The 15,316-nt window shown below is 36.0% G+C and overlaps 1 protein-coding gene across 14 annotated transcripts in view; it reads right to left on the reverse strand.

The window, feature by feature from the left end:
* Positions 1-304: 304 nt before the first annotated feature.
* LOC105487819 (recombination signal binding protein for immunoglobulin kappa J region) overlaps positions 305-15,316 on the reverse strand; it is a 269,442-nt gene continuing 254,430 nt past the window's right edge. For all 14 annotated transcript variants that reach the window (XM_011751436.3, XM_011751430.2, XM_011751431.2 and 11 more), the window contains 7 exons: positions 14,512-14,686; positions 10,721-10,858; positions 10,457-10,569; positions 6,344-6,484; positions 5,162-5,317; positions 4,698-4,801; positions 305-4,528 (listed from right to left, as the gene is read on the reverse strand). In XM_011751436.3, the coding sequence (XP_011749738.1) occupies positions 4,213-4,528; positions 4,698-4,801; positions 5,162-5,317; positions 6,344-6,484; positions 10,457-10,569; positions 10,721-10,858; positions 14,512-14,686 (1,143 nt within the window). In that variant the 3' untranslated portion in view covers positions 305-4,212. The remainder of the gene's footprint in view (positions 4,529-4,697; positions 4,802-5,161; positions 5,318-6,343; positions 6,485-10,456; positions 10,570-10,720; positions 10,859-14,511; positions 14,687-15,316) is intronic.

The following is a 15,316-nucleotide window of genomic DNA, read 5'->3' on the forward strand; positions in this document are numbered from 1 at the left end:
AAGTTATTGCTAAATAATATTCTCCAATTTTGTTGAAATCAGCTTTAAATGATTCTGATTCGAGAGATGCCCCTTGAGTGACAAAGCCCATTTCACTATTTACATGGGGGAAAAAAAATCTCTTTAAAGCACTACATAGTTAAAAACATTGACATGGAAATTAAATTAGTAGAGCTATCACTTTGATGTGATGTACATGGTAAGATTGTAAATACACCAACTATAATATAGAATTTAATTTTATCTTTATGAAGTATTCTGAAATCAAAGACGATAATACATGCATCAGGCACATTCGACAGAAGACTTTTACAATGGTTTACATTTCCTTTTTATTTATTCCTTGAAACTGCTCATATTGCAAGTTTTTCATGGATGAAATATGGAACTGAGCAGATTCTTTTTTTTCTACAAAATTATGGTATAAACTTGCTCGATTTTCTATCTTATTGCTAATAAACCTTACAGGCGCACAGTTTGTAAGATAAACCCCTTAAGGACTGAATGCGTAGAGCATGCTGCAAGGTACAAGAAATAAGCTAAAAATGAGCATATAAACCTACATCTGGACCAACACAGTACTGAATGCTGGCAAACATTTATCACGACACGGGGAAATTAACAAAAGGAGATACAGTTCAGTCCTGAAAGAGTTAAACAGAAACCCTACTATATTATTGTTTCTAACCATCCATCCCACATTGCAGTGCTTGAAAACAAAGTGTAAGTCTGGCACAGAAAATTACACACATTTGTTCAGTACTCATCAGAAACACAGCTGCTTTTGAAATCAAAGTAACTTGGTTACTAACTGAACAGCATTTTGTTTCAAAAGGAACCTCCTCCCCAGTGGATTTTCTGGTTAGCATGACTAGTTAGGTTAGTTCTCAAAAACGGCATTGGAAGTTTTTTGTGAAAGCACAGATGGTACCAGTTTCATTAAAAACAACAAAACAAAAAGAACTAACCATTTATGATTGCAGATAAGTCTGTGCAGTAAAAGTGACAAACATTTCACGATTAAGTCATGTATAAGGATGCCTTTAATTGCCACAGTTTAAAGAAATGAGCAGCAAATTTAGATAGCATACTAGTGTTCAACTCTGAAATCACTCAAAATATAAAGGGCATTTTTAAAGCTTTTAGCTTGCCTTCTCAATCTATGTGATAAATTAAATGGAACAAATAAAAACATATTGGATCAGAGACTCAGCTTCTATGTGTATGTTTAGAAATTGCATAAAGTCATGAAAGCATAAGATACATTTCTAAAACAGAATTTTTAAAAATTCAAACATACTATAACTGAAGCACTCACCATTCTAAGAAGAGAGTCTTTCTGCGGGTAAATGATCAGCATGTCTAATAATGCCATTACTGGAGGAGGGGACACAGTCTACTATAACCAGAGGACAAGGTTCCTATAAATTATCATACTGAAAATGATTCACAAAACCATGAAAGAAAAAATTTAAGCAGCTGACAAAAAAACCACTGATAAACAAAAAGCTACAATACACAAATCGTTTCACTTTTTAGTCTGTGGTATAAGAATGGCCAAAAATAGGTGGGGAAAAATGCCTGTAAAAGTAGATTCTTGGACTTTTCAAAAAAAGAGAGAGAGAGAGAGAGAAAAGGGTTTACAGTATAATATTTCAATTATCTTACGGAAAGAAACAATAAAAATAAAACAAACGTTTGTTAAAAAAGCACAAGTTCATTTTAACAAAGTCATGAACTTGAAAAATTATTTTTGAGCTACAAAAATGGGTAAGGAATAGTTTGTTCTTCAAAAGTATCTCTTTTGTTATTGGTTAATTTAATATGATTCCTTAACTAAATACCAAACCTAGGAAGTGGAGGAAACTTGTGGCCGTTAAAGCAAAGCAGCACTAGGAACATGTCCATGCTCTGAACAAAAGCACTGTGTAATGACTCCTGCCATGACTCCACAGAGAGGAATAACTATTACTCAGAAATAAGCGGTCTGTAAGAAAGAGACGGTGAACAGTTACAACAAAGAAAGATAAGGCCACAATGAGTTCTGCCCTTGATCACTGAAACAGATTTAAGGTGTGAGGCAGGATTAGCTTATAAGAGAGATGTGAGTGACTGGAGCAGATTTGAAGAAAAAAGGCGATACAGAATAAAATGCAGCCTGCGGGTGATTAAAAAGGCTTGCAGTAAGAGAAAACTGCAATAACTGATTTAATCACCTAACGTGCTTTACAAATGACTTTCCCCTTGAAAACTGAGGAAAAGGCGATTTAAAGATGTTAGGAAGAATATTTACAGTGGCATAGTCTGAGCATAGAGTGAGTGATGAAGACAGCGAAGCTGAAAAAAAAAATGCTACTAATAATAATTTCTAAAAAGTCTATTAATGGAAACTTTTTCAAAACAGCCCAGGACACCAGAAAGACAATGTTCTGTAGGGAAACACTGTAGGAAGTTACAGTTTTGCATTCATAAGGTACTGTGGCTCCTGTTTTATGGGACAGTAAAAGCTTACCACAATCTAGAGGTAGTTTTTACTCTAAGAGGGATGATTGTATTACTAGACTGTGTCATATAACATTACATATGTGATTCCTGTACTAAATGTAGCCCAATGAGTCTGCTGCAATTTCGAAGAAACCAAACAAAAGCATAACCAAAGTTCAGGAATGAAAGCAAGGTAAAACTGGCGGGTTTAGCATGCAAGGCCAACATACAACCCTGAATGCAACCAAATCTCAACTGAAAAGAAAAGAAACATTTTCTGAGTTAGGAGATGTTTGTGGAGATGCTCAGTACTGGAAAAGAGAAAACAAACAAAAAAGGCAGAGAAAAAAATTAAAACATAAGTTACATTTGCATTTTATAATCTTACAACTATCTGTTTCTAAAGTACTGTCTTCCAGCTATTTTAGTTGATCATCTAATAAAAGCATCTTATGTTTTAAGATTACAATGATGTTCTGGCTAGCTACCCCCTTCAACCCCCCCCCAAAAAAAGTAAAGATAATAAAACATGCTTTTGCTGACATTTTCCTCATTCTACCATAAGGGCACCATCTACCAACTGGTAGCAAATACTTCCCATATTTTTTGTCACTTGCCAACAAGGCAGAAAATACCCTGCTGAATGAAATCACTGGGAACATTCCAAGTTCAAAATAAAATGTTTAACTTACACATAATACAAGTTATGTACAAGATTAGGAGGGGGGAAAAACCTGAACAAATCCTGGAACACACATTATGTATTTACGTTATGGGAAAAGGGGAGAAAACACTTCAAATATCAACATGTTCTGTGCCATTAACTCATTAATGGCTAAATGGCCACACCAAATTGCATGTGAATGTTAGAACCTCTTGGATAACCACTATAAGTCCATTTAAAAAAAAAAAAAAAAAGGAACACACAGAAATTACTATCAACAGTGTCTGAGAAGAGAGACTAAGTTAACATACATTGCATGTATTGCAGGCAAGGCAGAGGCATTTTTTTTTTAAAGCTTTTGCACAGACTTCATATAATCTTAAAAAAAAATACATAGGCCTTTACAAGATTTGACTTGCTGAAATCCAAACAATTTTGACTCACGAAAAGTCCTAAGACTTCAGCTGAAAATAAAAGAAAAAAGTTCCAGCCTAGACCAAAAAAAAAAAACCTGGAAGAGTATGACAATTAGATTAAACAAGCATGGTCAGGCTTGGAACCTGAATGTATTTTAGAGCAAAAGCTCAAAGGTAAGTGGGGAAGAGAACAACCTATTTGGTAACAAGGTGTACTATAATACCGTGATATAAAAAAAGGTATGGTGAAAATGTACCTTTTACTAAAGCTTATACAATATACAAGTTCCTTGGTCCATAAAAACTGTGTTAGATTTGTGTCTTCTAGTTTGTTCAACTTGTATTCCAGCCACATTATTTACTTCTTGCCCATTTAAACAAAACCAAACAAAAACCAACCAACCAACCAACCAAACAGTTGAAAAACTTGATTTCCAATAGTTTGTACATTTTGACTTTTTTTTTTTTTTTTTTAAACTGTGGCTTCTGCATTTCAAATCAGCACTTGCAGAGAGATAACGGGGTTTTTGAATAGTATCACCTGGTATGAAAAGTTCCCAAGAAACCACAAAAGATTGTTCATTTTTTCTCCTTTTTTGACTTTTTGCCACACTCAAGTCAGTTTAAGTCCTAGCAAAAAGACGGTAGTTAGGATACCACTGTGGCTGTAGATGATGTGACACTGGTTGAATTTGTGCTGGCGTTTGTGTAACTTCCCTCGCTGTTTGTGTTTGATTCATTAGGGGGCACCTGGCTTGAATTGGCTCGAAGGATTGCTCCTGCTGCACTGCAATGTGGCCGTGGCCCTGGTTCTGGTGTGTAGGTAAAGGTAAGGCTGGTGGAATAAATGATTCCATCATTTCGGACCAAAGTTACTGGAACCTGGACTGGTTGCCGGACCCATCTCCAACCTTGACGGAATGCAGAAATGTCTGGGACGACACAGAGCATACTCTCTCCACACCTGAGGAGGAAATATAAATCACTTAAAAGCACTTTAAAAAGCAAAGTACATGTTAAAAATGAGACTTAAGACAAGGTTGTTTAATACATTACAATCAATGCCAGGAAAGAATCTCCTGTACCCACACCCCTCACAACCTCTGGATGATGTAAAAAGTTTTATCAAGTACCTGTACATAGTTTCAGCTTCTACATCCCCAAACCACACTCGTAAATTTGGAGTGAAATTCTGTCCTGTAAGTTCAAGCATTGCTACGTCCCCACCGCCATTCAACTGCAATTCAAAGAAAATCACAACACTAAGAAAACTTTTCATTTTTCATTAAAGTACACAAATTAGATTCTCATTCAACTTCCATTTGTTTAAAAAAAAAAGGGCAATTAAAATGTTTTTTATTACAAAGCTAGCTAAAAACATTTCAAGATAACACACAAGTTTATTTAAATTTAAATTTTCTGGCAAGTACGCTCCTCCTAATTTTGTTTTTTTAAAAATCAACAAATGGTGAATATAAAAATCCCCAAATCACACAATTGGAGAAAAATCAAAACTCCCATGAAATGAAATGATGCCAAGTCATAGCTGAGAGTAGCTGCAAAGAGCTAAAGGCCAACTTAGACTAGGCAGTCTCACCTGAAGGCTCTCTACGACAGGCACAGGTGTGACTGGGGCAAGGACAGGGCCCATTCCCTCGTAAAATGTATACTCTGCCTTATCTGTGCTAATGATTGTCCAGGAAGCGCCATCATTTATCATCTCTTTATTTGGTTCTTTTGGACATGGAGTGGCCTAATAAAGAAAGAAGTTTAGAAACTAAGTTTTATACAGTTTGCATACAGTTTTATACAGTTTGCATCTCTTAACTCAGACAAGAGTTAAGAGAATTCAGTAAAAACTTATAAACTTTCTAAAGCATGGTGTTTTGCCCATCCCTACATAAACACAAACAGAATACTAATACAGAAACCCCACAGACAGCAGTTTTTCTTATAATACAAACTATTTCAGTGACATATTAAATAATAATAACTTTCAGAGCAACCATGAGTACACCAATGCAGGTACAAATTTCATTAATAGCAGGTCAATATATGTGATGTAAATGGCTGTTTAAAACTCTTCGGGAACTCCTAAGAAAGAGAATGGGGGTCCTCATGCTTAGGCAACAGCTAGAAGCTTATGCACGTTCTATAGGAGGGAATCAAGATGGGAAGGCAAAGCACCTACCCCTTCCTTAACACACCTAGACCAGGGACTCAGCATGCCCATCAGTGTGTGTGTGGCCATCTCTCTGGAAAGGAGTTTCACATGAAACTGTGACTATCTTATTAAATCATCTGCCCATGTCATAACCTCATGAAAGCCTTCTGAGAAATGTAAAACATTAGCTTTTAAAGCATGTCATCGTTACTATCTTGGGAAACCACGATGTAAATCTGATGAAATTTTGAGCCTTCACCCAGAAAAATGCTTCGTCTATACAATGTTTGCACACAATTTCAGAAGATTCAATGAGCACTGAAAATCTATTTTTGGATATCCTGAGGGGCTCTTTGTTCTTCAACTAAGAACCCTAGAACTAGATGTTAACTCTTTCTCTGAGAACGTTTTCATAATTTTGAGTTCTTCCTTGAGGAAGGATTGCTTGCATGTCTGAGGATTGTGTGTTAAGGATGCTCATACCTGAGATCCCTATCTGTGTATAGCTTCATGCATTTGTATATAATTAACAGCAAATGAAAATTTCATATTTTTGCAAGATGATAACCTCACAGTTTGTATATTTTAGATTTCACCAGTAATTTAAAAACATACCTGAAATTGAATTATTCTTTCTTGAGAAAGGCACAAGTACATTCTTTCTGTATCCTTAAGGTAAAACGCACATTTATGGAGTTGTGACACAGGATCATCTGCATCCAATAATGCGGTCTGCTTATCAACTTTCCTAATTATCTATATTTGACAATTAAGAAATAAAAGGTCATCAATACATGGAAAGGATTTTCCTTGTGTACAACATCAAAAGTACATAGAAGTTATATACTGTGTAATAATACATCAGTTATTTGTCATATGCCTACCTATATAAAAACATTCACAAACAAAAAGACTAGGAATGAAAAACACTTTTAGATTGCAAGCAGGTCAGAATATAGAAATTGTTACCCTCTTCCCTGAACATCTAAAAAAAAAAAAAAATCAGGCAGGCAGGCACTTGTTTTCTAGGTCAGTACTTTTCAAACATTAATGCGCACTGAAATGAGCTGGGGTTCTTGTGAAAAACACAGGTTCTGATCTAGCAGGACCCTTGTGGGGCCTGATATTCTGCATTTCTAACAAAATCCCAGGCGATGTTAATACTGCTGGCCTACAGACCATATTTTGAATAGCAAGTTCTGATGATATTTTCCAATAATATGCATAAAATGACAAATATTCCAACATCAAACGGAAAAATCTCTAGAAGGCTACTGTCAGTGCAAACATCTTATATCCATTATCCAAAACTTACGTATTTAAAAACATAACAAAATTAAACTCATTTTATAGATTACAAAATGGGCTTAGAAAGGTCAGATAAATTGCTAAAAATTACCAGTTTAGTAGCTGAAGGACCAGAATATGTCCTGATCCCAGGGCTGGCTGCCTGTCCAAATGATCTCTAAATCTTATAATCCAACTAGTCCACAAAACACATGAATATCTGAAAGATAATACTATCAAACCCTATATGACACTTGACACCTAGAATTAATGGCTAAGGAGATGATGATGATGAAGAGCAAGATTGGACATGGAACTTTTACTCTTAGTTTCCTTTTCTATCCATCACTTCCAACAACATACAAACATAACTATCGCTCATCTCAAAACCAAAAGTAAAGAAAACCCTGACTACACGCCTGTCCCTCCCTCTCACTACCTGTTTCTCCGGAAATGCCTCTTCCTCACTGTCTCATCTCCTACAGTCTCTCCCCTTTTATCTCAAAGACTCCACTACAACTGCTTTTCAAAGCCACCAAGGATTTCCAGACAGATGTATCTCATGACACTTTTCTGTCCACATTTTAGTTCATTTTCTCAGAAGCTCTCAACACATTTTGCCTTCAGAACCACACCTGCTCCAACTGACCTTTAGAATGCCCAGAGGCGAGTTCTCAGCCCTCTCTTCCGCTCTTTATAATCTATACTGTTTAAAATTTAAAGGTTGACAACTCCTAAATTATCTCCAGACTTATCTTCTCTCCTGCATTCAACTTGTATGTACACTTAACTACCTATTCAACATTTCCACTTATGATGTCTAACAGGCATCTCAAGCTTACCATATCAAAAACAGATTTTTTGATTTCCTCCTAAACTTGATCCTTCCCCAACTCATCTAGATCAATAAATGGCACCAACATTCACTCAATCCAAAAACCTTGAGTTATCCTTAATGCTTTGCTTTCTCTCATATCCAACCATCCAATCTCCCAGCAAATTCCGTCAGGTCCACTTTCAAACAAATCTGTCACCCCTCAACACCTTACTACTATGATCCTGGGTCTAAGATACTATCAACTCCTGCCTCAATTACGACCACAATCCAAGCACCTGTCTCTCTGCTTCCACGGCCACATCACTATGCTCTCTTCTTCATCCAGCAGCCAGACGTATGCTTCTAAACAAAAACGGGCCGTTATGTTTAAAACCCTCCAGTGGCCTTCTAACATAGAGAGATAATATGAAGTCCTAACCCTAGATACAGAGAGGGATCCTACAAGATCTTGCCTAGTACTAATCTTACAGCTTCAGTTCTTGCCACTTGACCTCTCCTCCCTCCGCTCCAGCTCCATTGGTTTCTTTACTAGTCATCACACATCCCCTGCCTTCAGTTCTGTACTTGTTCTGTTTGCCTGAAATGCTCCTCCCTCAGTTGGCAGTTCTTTGACTTCATTCTGGTCTCTTCAAATACTGCGCCTTCAAAAAGACTTCCCTGACCTCTCTAAGCGCTCTTCCAATTCTCTATCCTTTTATTATCTTGTTTTGTCTTCTCATCACTACATAAATCCTTTACATGGATATTTGGCTTATCACCCTACCAAAATGTAAACTCCATGAGGAGAGGCACTCGACTTTGCATGTCAGAATTCCTCAGTCATGAAACCCCTAGAAAGATTTATTTATCAGCATCTTAATAATGGTACTGCAACTTTTTCTAGTAAGTTAATGTTTTATTGCAACATTTTAATATAAAGCCATACAGTTTTGAGTGTAAAAACTTCAATTAATGACGACTTTCAAGTAAGGCAGACTACTGGTACTTTACAAACAACTATAAATGAAAACACTGTTTTAAATTTGGGCCTGTCTTCTAAGTGGTTTGTATTATAAATTATTGGGGATCACAATCATCCTCCTAAATTGTGCTTCTGCAGTACAAGCATTTAACACTAAAGCAAACAAACATCATCCTTGGAACAGAGAAAATGAATGAGAAGAGAAAAAAATGAATAAATGCTGATTCAGATCTTGTGTTTGCTTCTGTCTCCTGCTCTGTTTTTCATGCTCTTCATTCCCTAATGTTACCCTTTTTATTACAATTTGTCTCAACTGCAAAGCTTTACAGATTACTATTACTATACTTCATGTCTTTAGCTTATTGCATTGACATGGGAAATAAAATCACCTTGTACAATCATGACAGAGGGCAAAAAAAAAACAGTAACACAGAAATGAATCACTGGCTTAGAAAATTGTAGATCAACCCGGCCTCTGCTGAAATGGCCCCAGAAAATAAAAGCCAGTGGAATATTGCACCAAAAAGATAAATAGAAGGCATGTTTAGGAACATTAATACTAAATGTTCTTCTACTCACCCAACCTCTTCAGTTTGACCTTGAATGAAACTTACTCATAAATCCCCTTCATCTTGAATATAAATAAATTGTATTGTTTCAGAAAAGGAGAGGGAAAATTGGGAGGGGGTGGCACTATAGAGCACTTTTGTTTTCATTTAACTAACAAAAGCAGTTTTTACCGTTTAAGATCTCCTTTTTAGTGGTTGTTGAGATAGGATCTCACTCTGTTGCCCAGGCTAAAGTCCAGTGGTACGATCACTGCTCACTGTAGCCAGGACCTCCCAAGCTCAAGTGATCCTCCCACTTCCGCTTGAGACTACAGGTGTGCACCACCACGCCTGGCTAAATTTTTTTTGGGGGGTGGGGGGGGCGGCACGGGGTAAAGACAAGGTCTGACCATGTTGCCAGGGCTAGTCTCGAACTCCTGAGCTCAAGTGATGCCAGGGCTACTCACCTCTCCTTCTCCTGCCTTCACCTGTTGAAGTGCTGGGATTGCAGGTATGAGCCACCATGCGTGGCTGAGTTTCAATGTCTTCTATTGAACAAAAGCCCTAAATCCTATGCTCCTCTCCCAAAGTTAGAAACACCAATTTTATTTAAGTTTTAATAAATCTATCTTCTTGTGAGACAGTAAGCTAACAAAAATTATGCTTATATTTTAAAAGAAATAAGAATTTCTTCTTTATGAAAACTTGGTCCTACATTGGGATATGGCAGGTACCACAAAAAGATGAATACATTATCTGAATTAGTAAAGAAAACAAATGTAATTTATAGTGCCCTCTACTGAACATCTTCAGATAAACAGCTAAAAAGGAAATTGCCACCAAAATATATTGGAAATCATTTAAGAAAAAATCATTAAGAATGTACTTGTAAAAACTGGCTAATTACCTTAAAGCATTTCTGAAATAAGGTACAGTATAACTGTCAATTATAAACAGCTCTGATTACTAACACATCTTTTAAAATTAAAAAGCATAAAATTGAGGTGTGTTTTTCCATTTGAATGTTGTGACTTTCCTGTTTAAAGAATTCATTTTTACTTCACATTATCACTAAAGCAAAAGTAGAGCCATACCAATCTTGGTAGTGCCATGCCAGTAACTGAGCACACAAGTTTGACTGTTTGTCCATAATGGATGTAGCCATCTCGGACTGTGAATTCTTCTCCTTCTGATTCATCATCATCCACTACAGTAGGTGGAAAAAGAAATCAAATTGTTACCTTTTTGAATTCATTTTATGATTAGGCAAATGACAAAACTTAATATATCCATATATCGCATCAAAAGAATTTAACGATTTCACACTAAAAACATTCATTGCACATTTTTATACTCACAGAGATGAATAAAAAATGCTCCCCACTGCTGTGAACTGGCATGAAAATTACCTCCTTCTACATGCAAGTATCTGGTACTAACTGTCTGGGATCGTAGTCGATTAAACAGAGCCACCTTTGTTCCTGAGGCAATGCATACTGCAAAGAAAAAAGAGCTCTTATTTATGTGATTGGAGCAAAAGGTGGGGAGGGAGCAAAAGAGGAAATTCTGCTTGGCAGTGTATAATTATTCTTTCTTATCATTTAACAGTTTGACAAATATTTTCACTTTCCAAGACAGTATAGATGACACCAAAAAAAAGAAGTCAAGGTAACTGTTACTAATAATGTCAAGCTAATGATATCAAATGTCCATAAAAATAATTTTAAAGTGAAAGCTACACAGTATGTTTAATGTGGTGCTGATTATTACAGAAAAACTTACTTTTAAAATAATGAATGTTAGACCGTAGAAATTTAAATGATGACCTATTTAAAGGATGTGTATCTAAATATACTGGTAAGAAAATATTTTCCTGGAATATCACTGAATGGAAAAGCAGACTATAAAATACTCTGTACGCTGTGGTTCCACTAGGCAAATGTATACATTTTTAATATGAGTTTTCATCCAATTACACAGAATACATGCATAGAAAAGGGACTAGAAGGATGTTTATCAGAGCTGATGGTAAATGCCTCTGCATACTGTGATTTTAGAAAATTCTACTTTCTTCTAAATACCTTAAAGTACCATATGAAATTTCTTGAAAATAAATCTATGTAAGCAGAAAAATATTCTGAAAGTGAAATATGTTCTCTGTCATCAAGAAACTAATATTCAGTACAAACACAAAGTTAAAGCAGTTATATAAAACCATGTAATTTGAAATGCAAATAGCCTGAATACAAACATAATATACCTCCTAGTACAGGAGTAGGTCTTGCTTTCCAGCAAGAAAACAAGAAACAAAGGACAACTAACTTAAATCTGATCACGATTCTAGACTAAAGATTCTCTCCTTGACCAAACTTTTAAGCAGGCTGCTCCGAGCATTCAACTAGTATTCGTCCTTGAGCCCTGTCATCAGTCTGCTTAGCTCAGCTGTAGCAAGAATCCTCCTAAATTATCCCCCACTCTGGATCTATGATCATCTTGGCCTGCCTTTAGTACAAATCCTAAGTCAGGTCAGAAAGAAACCTTCTACCTTTGATGTCTCCTTTTAGTAAGTTTCCATCCATTGACCCTCTCACTCTGCTTCATCCCCACTTGTCTTTGTTGTATTCTGAAATGGAACTTGGTTATATTTTCCCCTGTTGCAATAGTACTGAATGAAATCTGTCTTTCCAACTAGTGCCCACGCTCTATTTCTTTTTGACTCTGCCAATTTACAGAAAATACATTAAACTACACCAAATAAATGAAATTAGCAAAATCCAGTATGTGGAAATCTCTAGTGGCCAAATGTCTCAACTTACTTAAATAAATTGCAAGAGTTGGTGTGTGTGTGGCGCGGGGGGTGGGGGGGGTGGGGGGGTGGGGGGGGTGGGGGGGTGTTCATAGATTATACTCAAGGACATGTCACAGTATAAACTGTACTATGTGGCAGATTTGAATTCTGATTCAAGCACTCTGATTTTTAAAATAACACTTTAGACCATTTTACATTTGAACATTGATTGGATATCCATCAAACTAAAATAGGGGCAGAAGAAAGTGGGCCTGGAGTACAGGTATAGATGAAGATAAGGCTGGTTGAATTTAAGATCACTGTTGAAGTTAGAGAATGAACATAAGAGGTTTCATTTTATGATGCAACTCTGTCTACTTGAGTGTGTTTGAAATTTTTCCATAATAAAAACTAAGTGATACTAGTGTACTGAGTGGACTAAAATATAACCAATACAAAAAAAAAAAAAAAAAAAAAAACCCATGAGCTCATAATAAAACAAAATGAAAAGAAAGCAAACAAAACAAAAACTCTAAAACCCCACTGGTCTCTTTCAAGGAATGTTATCATTGTTCTGCAAATGAGTAAACAAGCAACTAATCCTACCTTTTCATTACATACTACAATTGAAGCAAATAGCTGATATGGCAAAGTTCCTCTTTGTAGAAAAAACTCCAGCTAACAAATGCAGAAGTTATGAATTTAAAAAATTAGAATATTACCTCTTTGCAGCATTTAATGAAATGGATTTAAACATCATCAATGGCTATTAAAACCATTAGGTTAAAGTTTGTTGAGGAACTTTATGGGTAGAATAGACTAACGACAGCTGAACTACTATAATCAATCCTAACATGAAAAAAAAAGTGGATAATCAAATATTATGACTTCCAAAGGAAATGAATGTATATTTTACCAACTAGTTCTGAAAGTCTTTATGTCTAACCACCAGTTCATGGAAAATGAGAGAGACAGAGAAACATGTAATCAGCCAAACCCAGAATATGGAATTCCACAACAGAAAAATGATCCAGTTTCTTCAACAAATAAATGACACAGAAGGAAAACAAAGGTGTGACAGGGTGAGAAGAAACTATTACAGACTGAAATGTGTAGACCTTGTCTGAACCCGTGTTTGAACAAACCACTGTAAAACAAAACAAAGCAAAAAAACTATAAAAAGACATTCTGGGTCAATCTGATAAATCTGTACATGAAATAGGATATTAGATGACACTGAAGAGCTGCTGTCAACTGTTAGGTATAACGATGTTTCAAAAAAAAAAAAAAGGCATGTATTAGTCATTATTGCAGAAATTTTGGTTGAAAGGATAGGGTAAGATTTACATTAAAATACTTCAGCAATTAGAAGACAAAGAGGTGTTGGTGGTGATGGAGATAATGAAACAGAATGATAAAACCTGTTGAGGCTGGGTAGCTGGTTTCTCCCTTTTATATAAATTTGAAAGTCTCAGCCAGGGGTGGTAGCTCACGCCTATAATGCCAACACTTTGGGAGGCTGAGGTGGGTGGATCACCTGAGGTCAGGAATTCAAGACCAGCCTGGCCAACATGGTGAAACCTCATCTCTACTAAAAAATACAAAATCAGTTGGGCATGATGGTGGGCACCTGTAATCCCAGCTACTCAGGAGGCTGAGGCAGGGAGGATTGGTTGAACCTGGGAGGTGGAGGTTGCAGTGAGCTGAGATCCTGCCACTGCACTCCAGCCTGGGCGACAGAGTGAGAGTCCGTCTCAAAAAAAAAAAAAAAGTCTCCATAATAAAAAGCTAAAAAAAGAAAAATGGGTGTGAAGGTTAAATTTATAGTTCACACAGACAGTATACTTCTCTGGTAGTCTAAAAATAGGCTGATGAGACAGCAGTCTCTGCCAGAGTAACCACATTAAAAATTTTGTTTAGATTCTCAGGAAGGCCTGCCAAAAAGCCCATTTAATTAGTAGTGTTTTTCAAAGGGGTGCTTTTTGACACTGTGGGTAGATCAATTCTTTGTGGAATTGGAACTACCTTGGACACTGCAGGACATTCAATTCAGCATCATAGGCTCAAGATACCCAAAGCCAACAACATCACCCCCTCCAGTCACCATAACAACAGAAGGAGAAAACCTCCCATTTCCCCAAAATGTCCTGGGAGCACTAAGGAACCAACTCTGGTTAAGAACTGCTTCATTAGACCACATACTGTCGATTTATGATTAAAAAAAGAGAGACAATAAACAGGGCCACAAAAATATTAGTAAAGAATTAATTGGCTATTGAATAGGCCATTTTTAATTTAACAAAGAGTCTGTCTTATTAATTCATGGTAGAAATTGGGGACAAATAAAAAAAGCATACATACAGTCAGCATTTTTCAATGACTGCTTCTTTTTGGAAGGTTTGGAGATGACTTTTATCCGCTTGCTGAGGAACACACCAATGTCATCACTGTTGCCATAGAACATCTTTACAGACAACATGAAGTGCTTTCGCTTGTCTGAATCAGATATGTACAATGTTTTGGCTGTGCAATAGTTCTGTGAAAGAAAAGTAAAGTTTTAATAGTAGCAAAACCTTGTTTGTTTATGTAGTACCTACAATTCAGATGGCCATAGTTTAAGTAATAATAAGAAAAACAATTCCAATGGATAGCTGATAAAACCAACTACAAAAATTATCAACTGTAAAACTTACTGAAATTGATTTCTGAAAAGTATAAAATCTTCCTTATAAAGTCTATAAAACACAAACATTGTCATCTATTGTATCTTCTTTAAAAGACCGTTTAAAAAAACAGTATTTTCTTGTTTTACATAGCTCTACAACTGTGTCATGGAATTATCACTCAATGTTACAGCAGTAACTTTTAAAATAATCTTTACAGTTAAAAAAATCAATGACTATCTTCAAAAAAAAAAAAAGGGCATCACAATTCAACAAATTATGTAAAATATTTTAGCAGTAGTTCTTCTTAAAACAGTGCATAGAAATGTTTTTCTTTATATAGCTGAACACTAGAGTAATCACTTATAAGTTTGAGGAAAACAATGCAAGACAAACTGGATGATTATAAAATGTCTTAACCAGAAAGAGATTATATAAGCATTACTCTAAAGAACTATTTTTAAAATGGTTAACTGCACAAAACGGCGATTCATATGTACCAC

The sequence above is a fragment of the Macaca nemestrina genome, chromosome 3 (assembly GCF_043159975.1).
Source record: "Macaca nemestrina isolate mMacNem1 chromosome 3, mMacNem.hap1, whole genome shotgun sequence".
Lineage (NCBI taxonomy): Eukaryota > Metazoa > Chordata > Mammalia > Primates > Cercopithecidae > Macaca > Macaca nemestrina.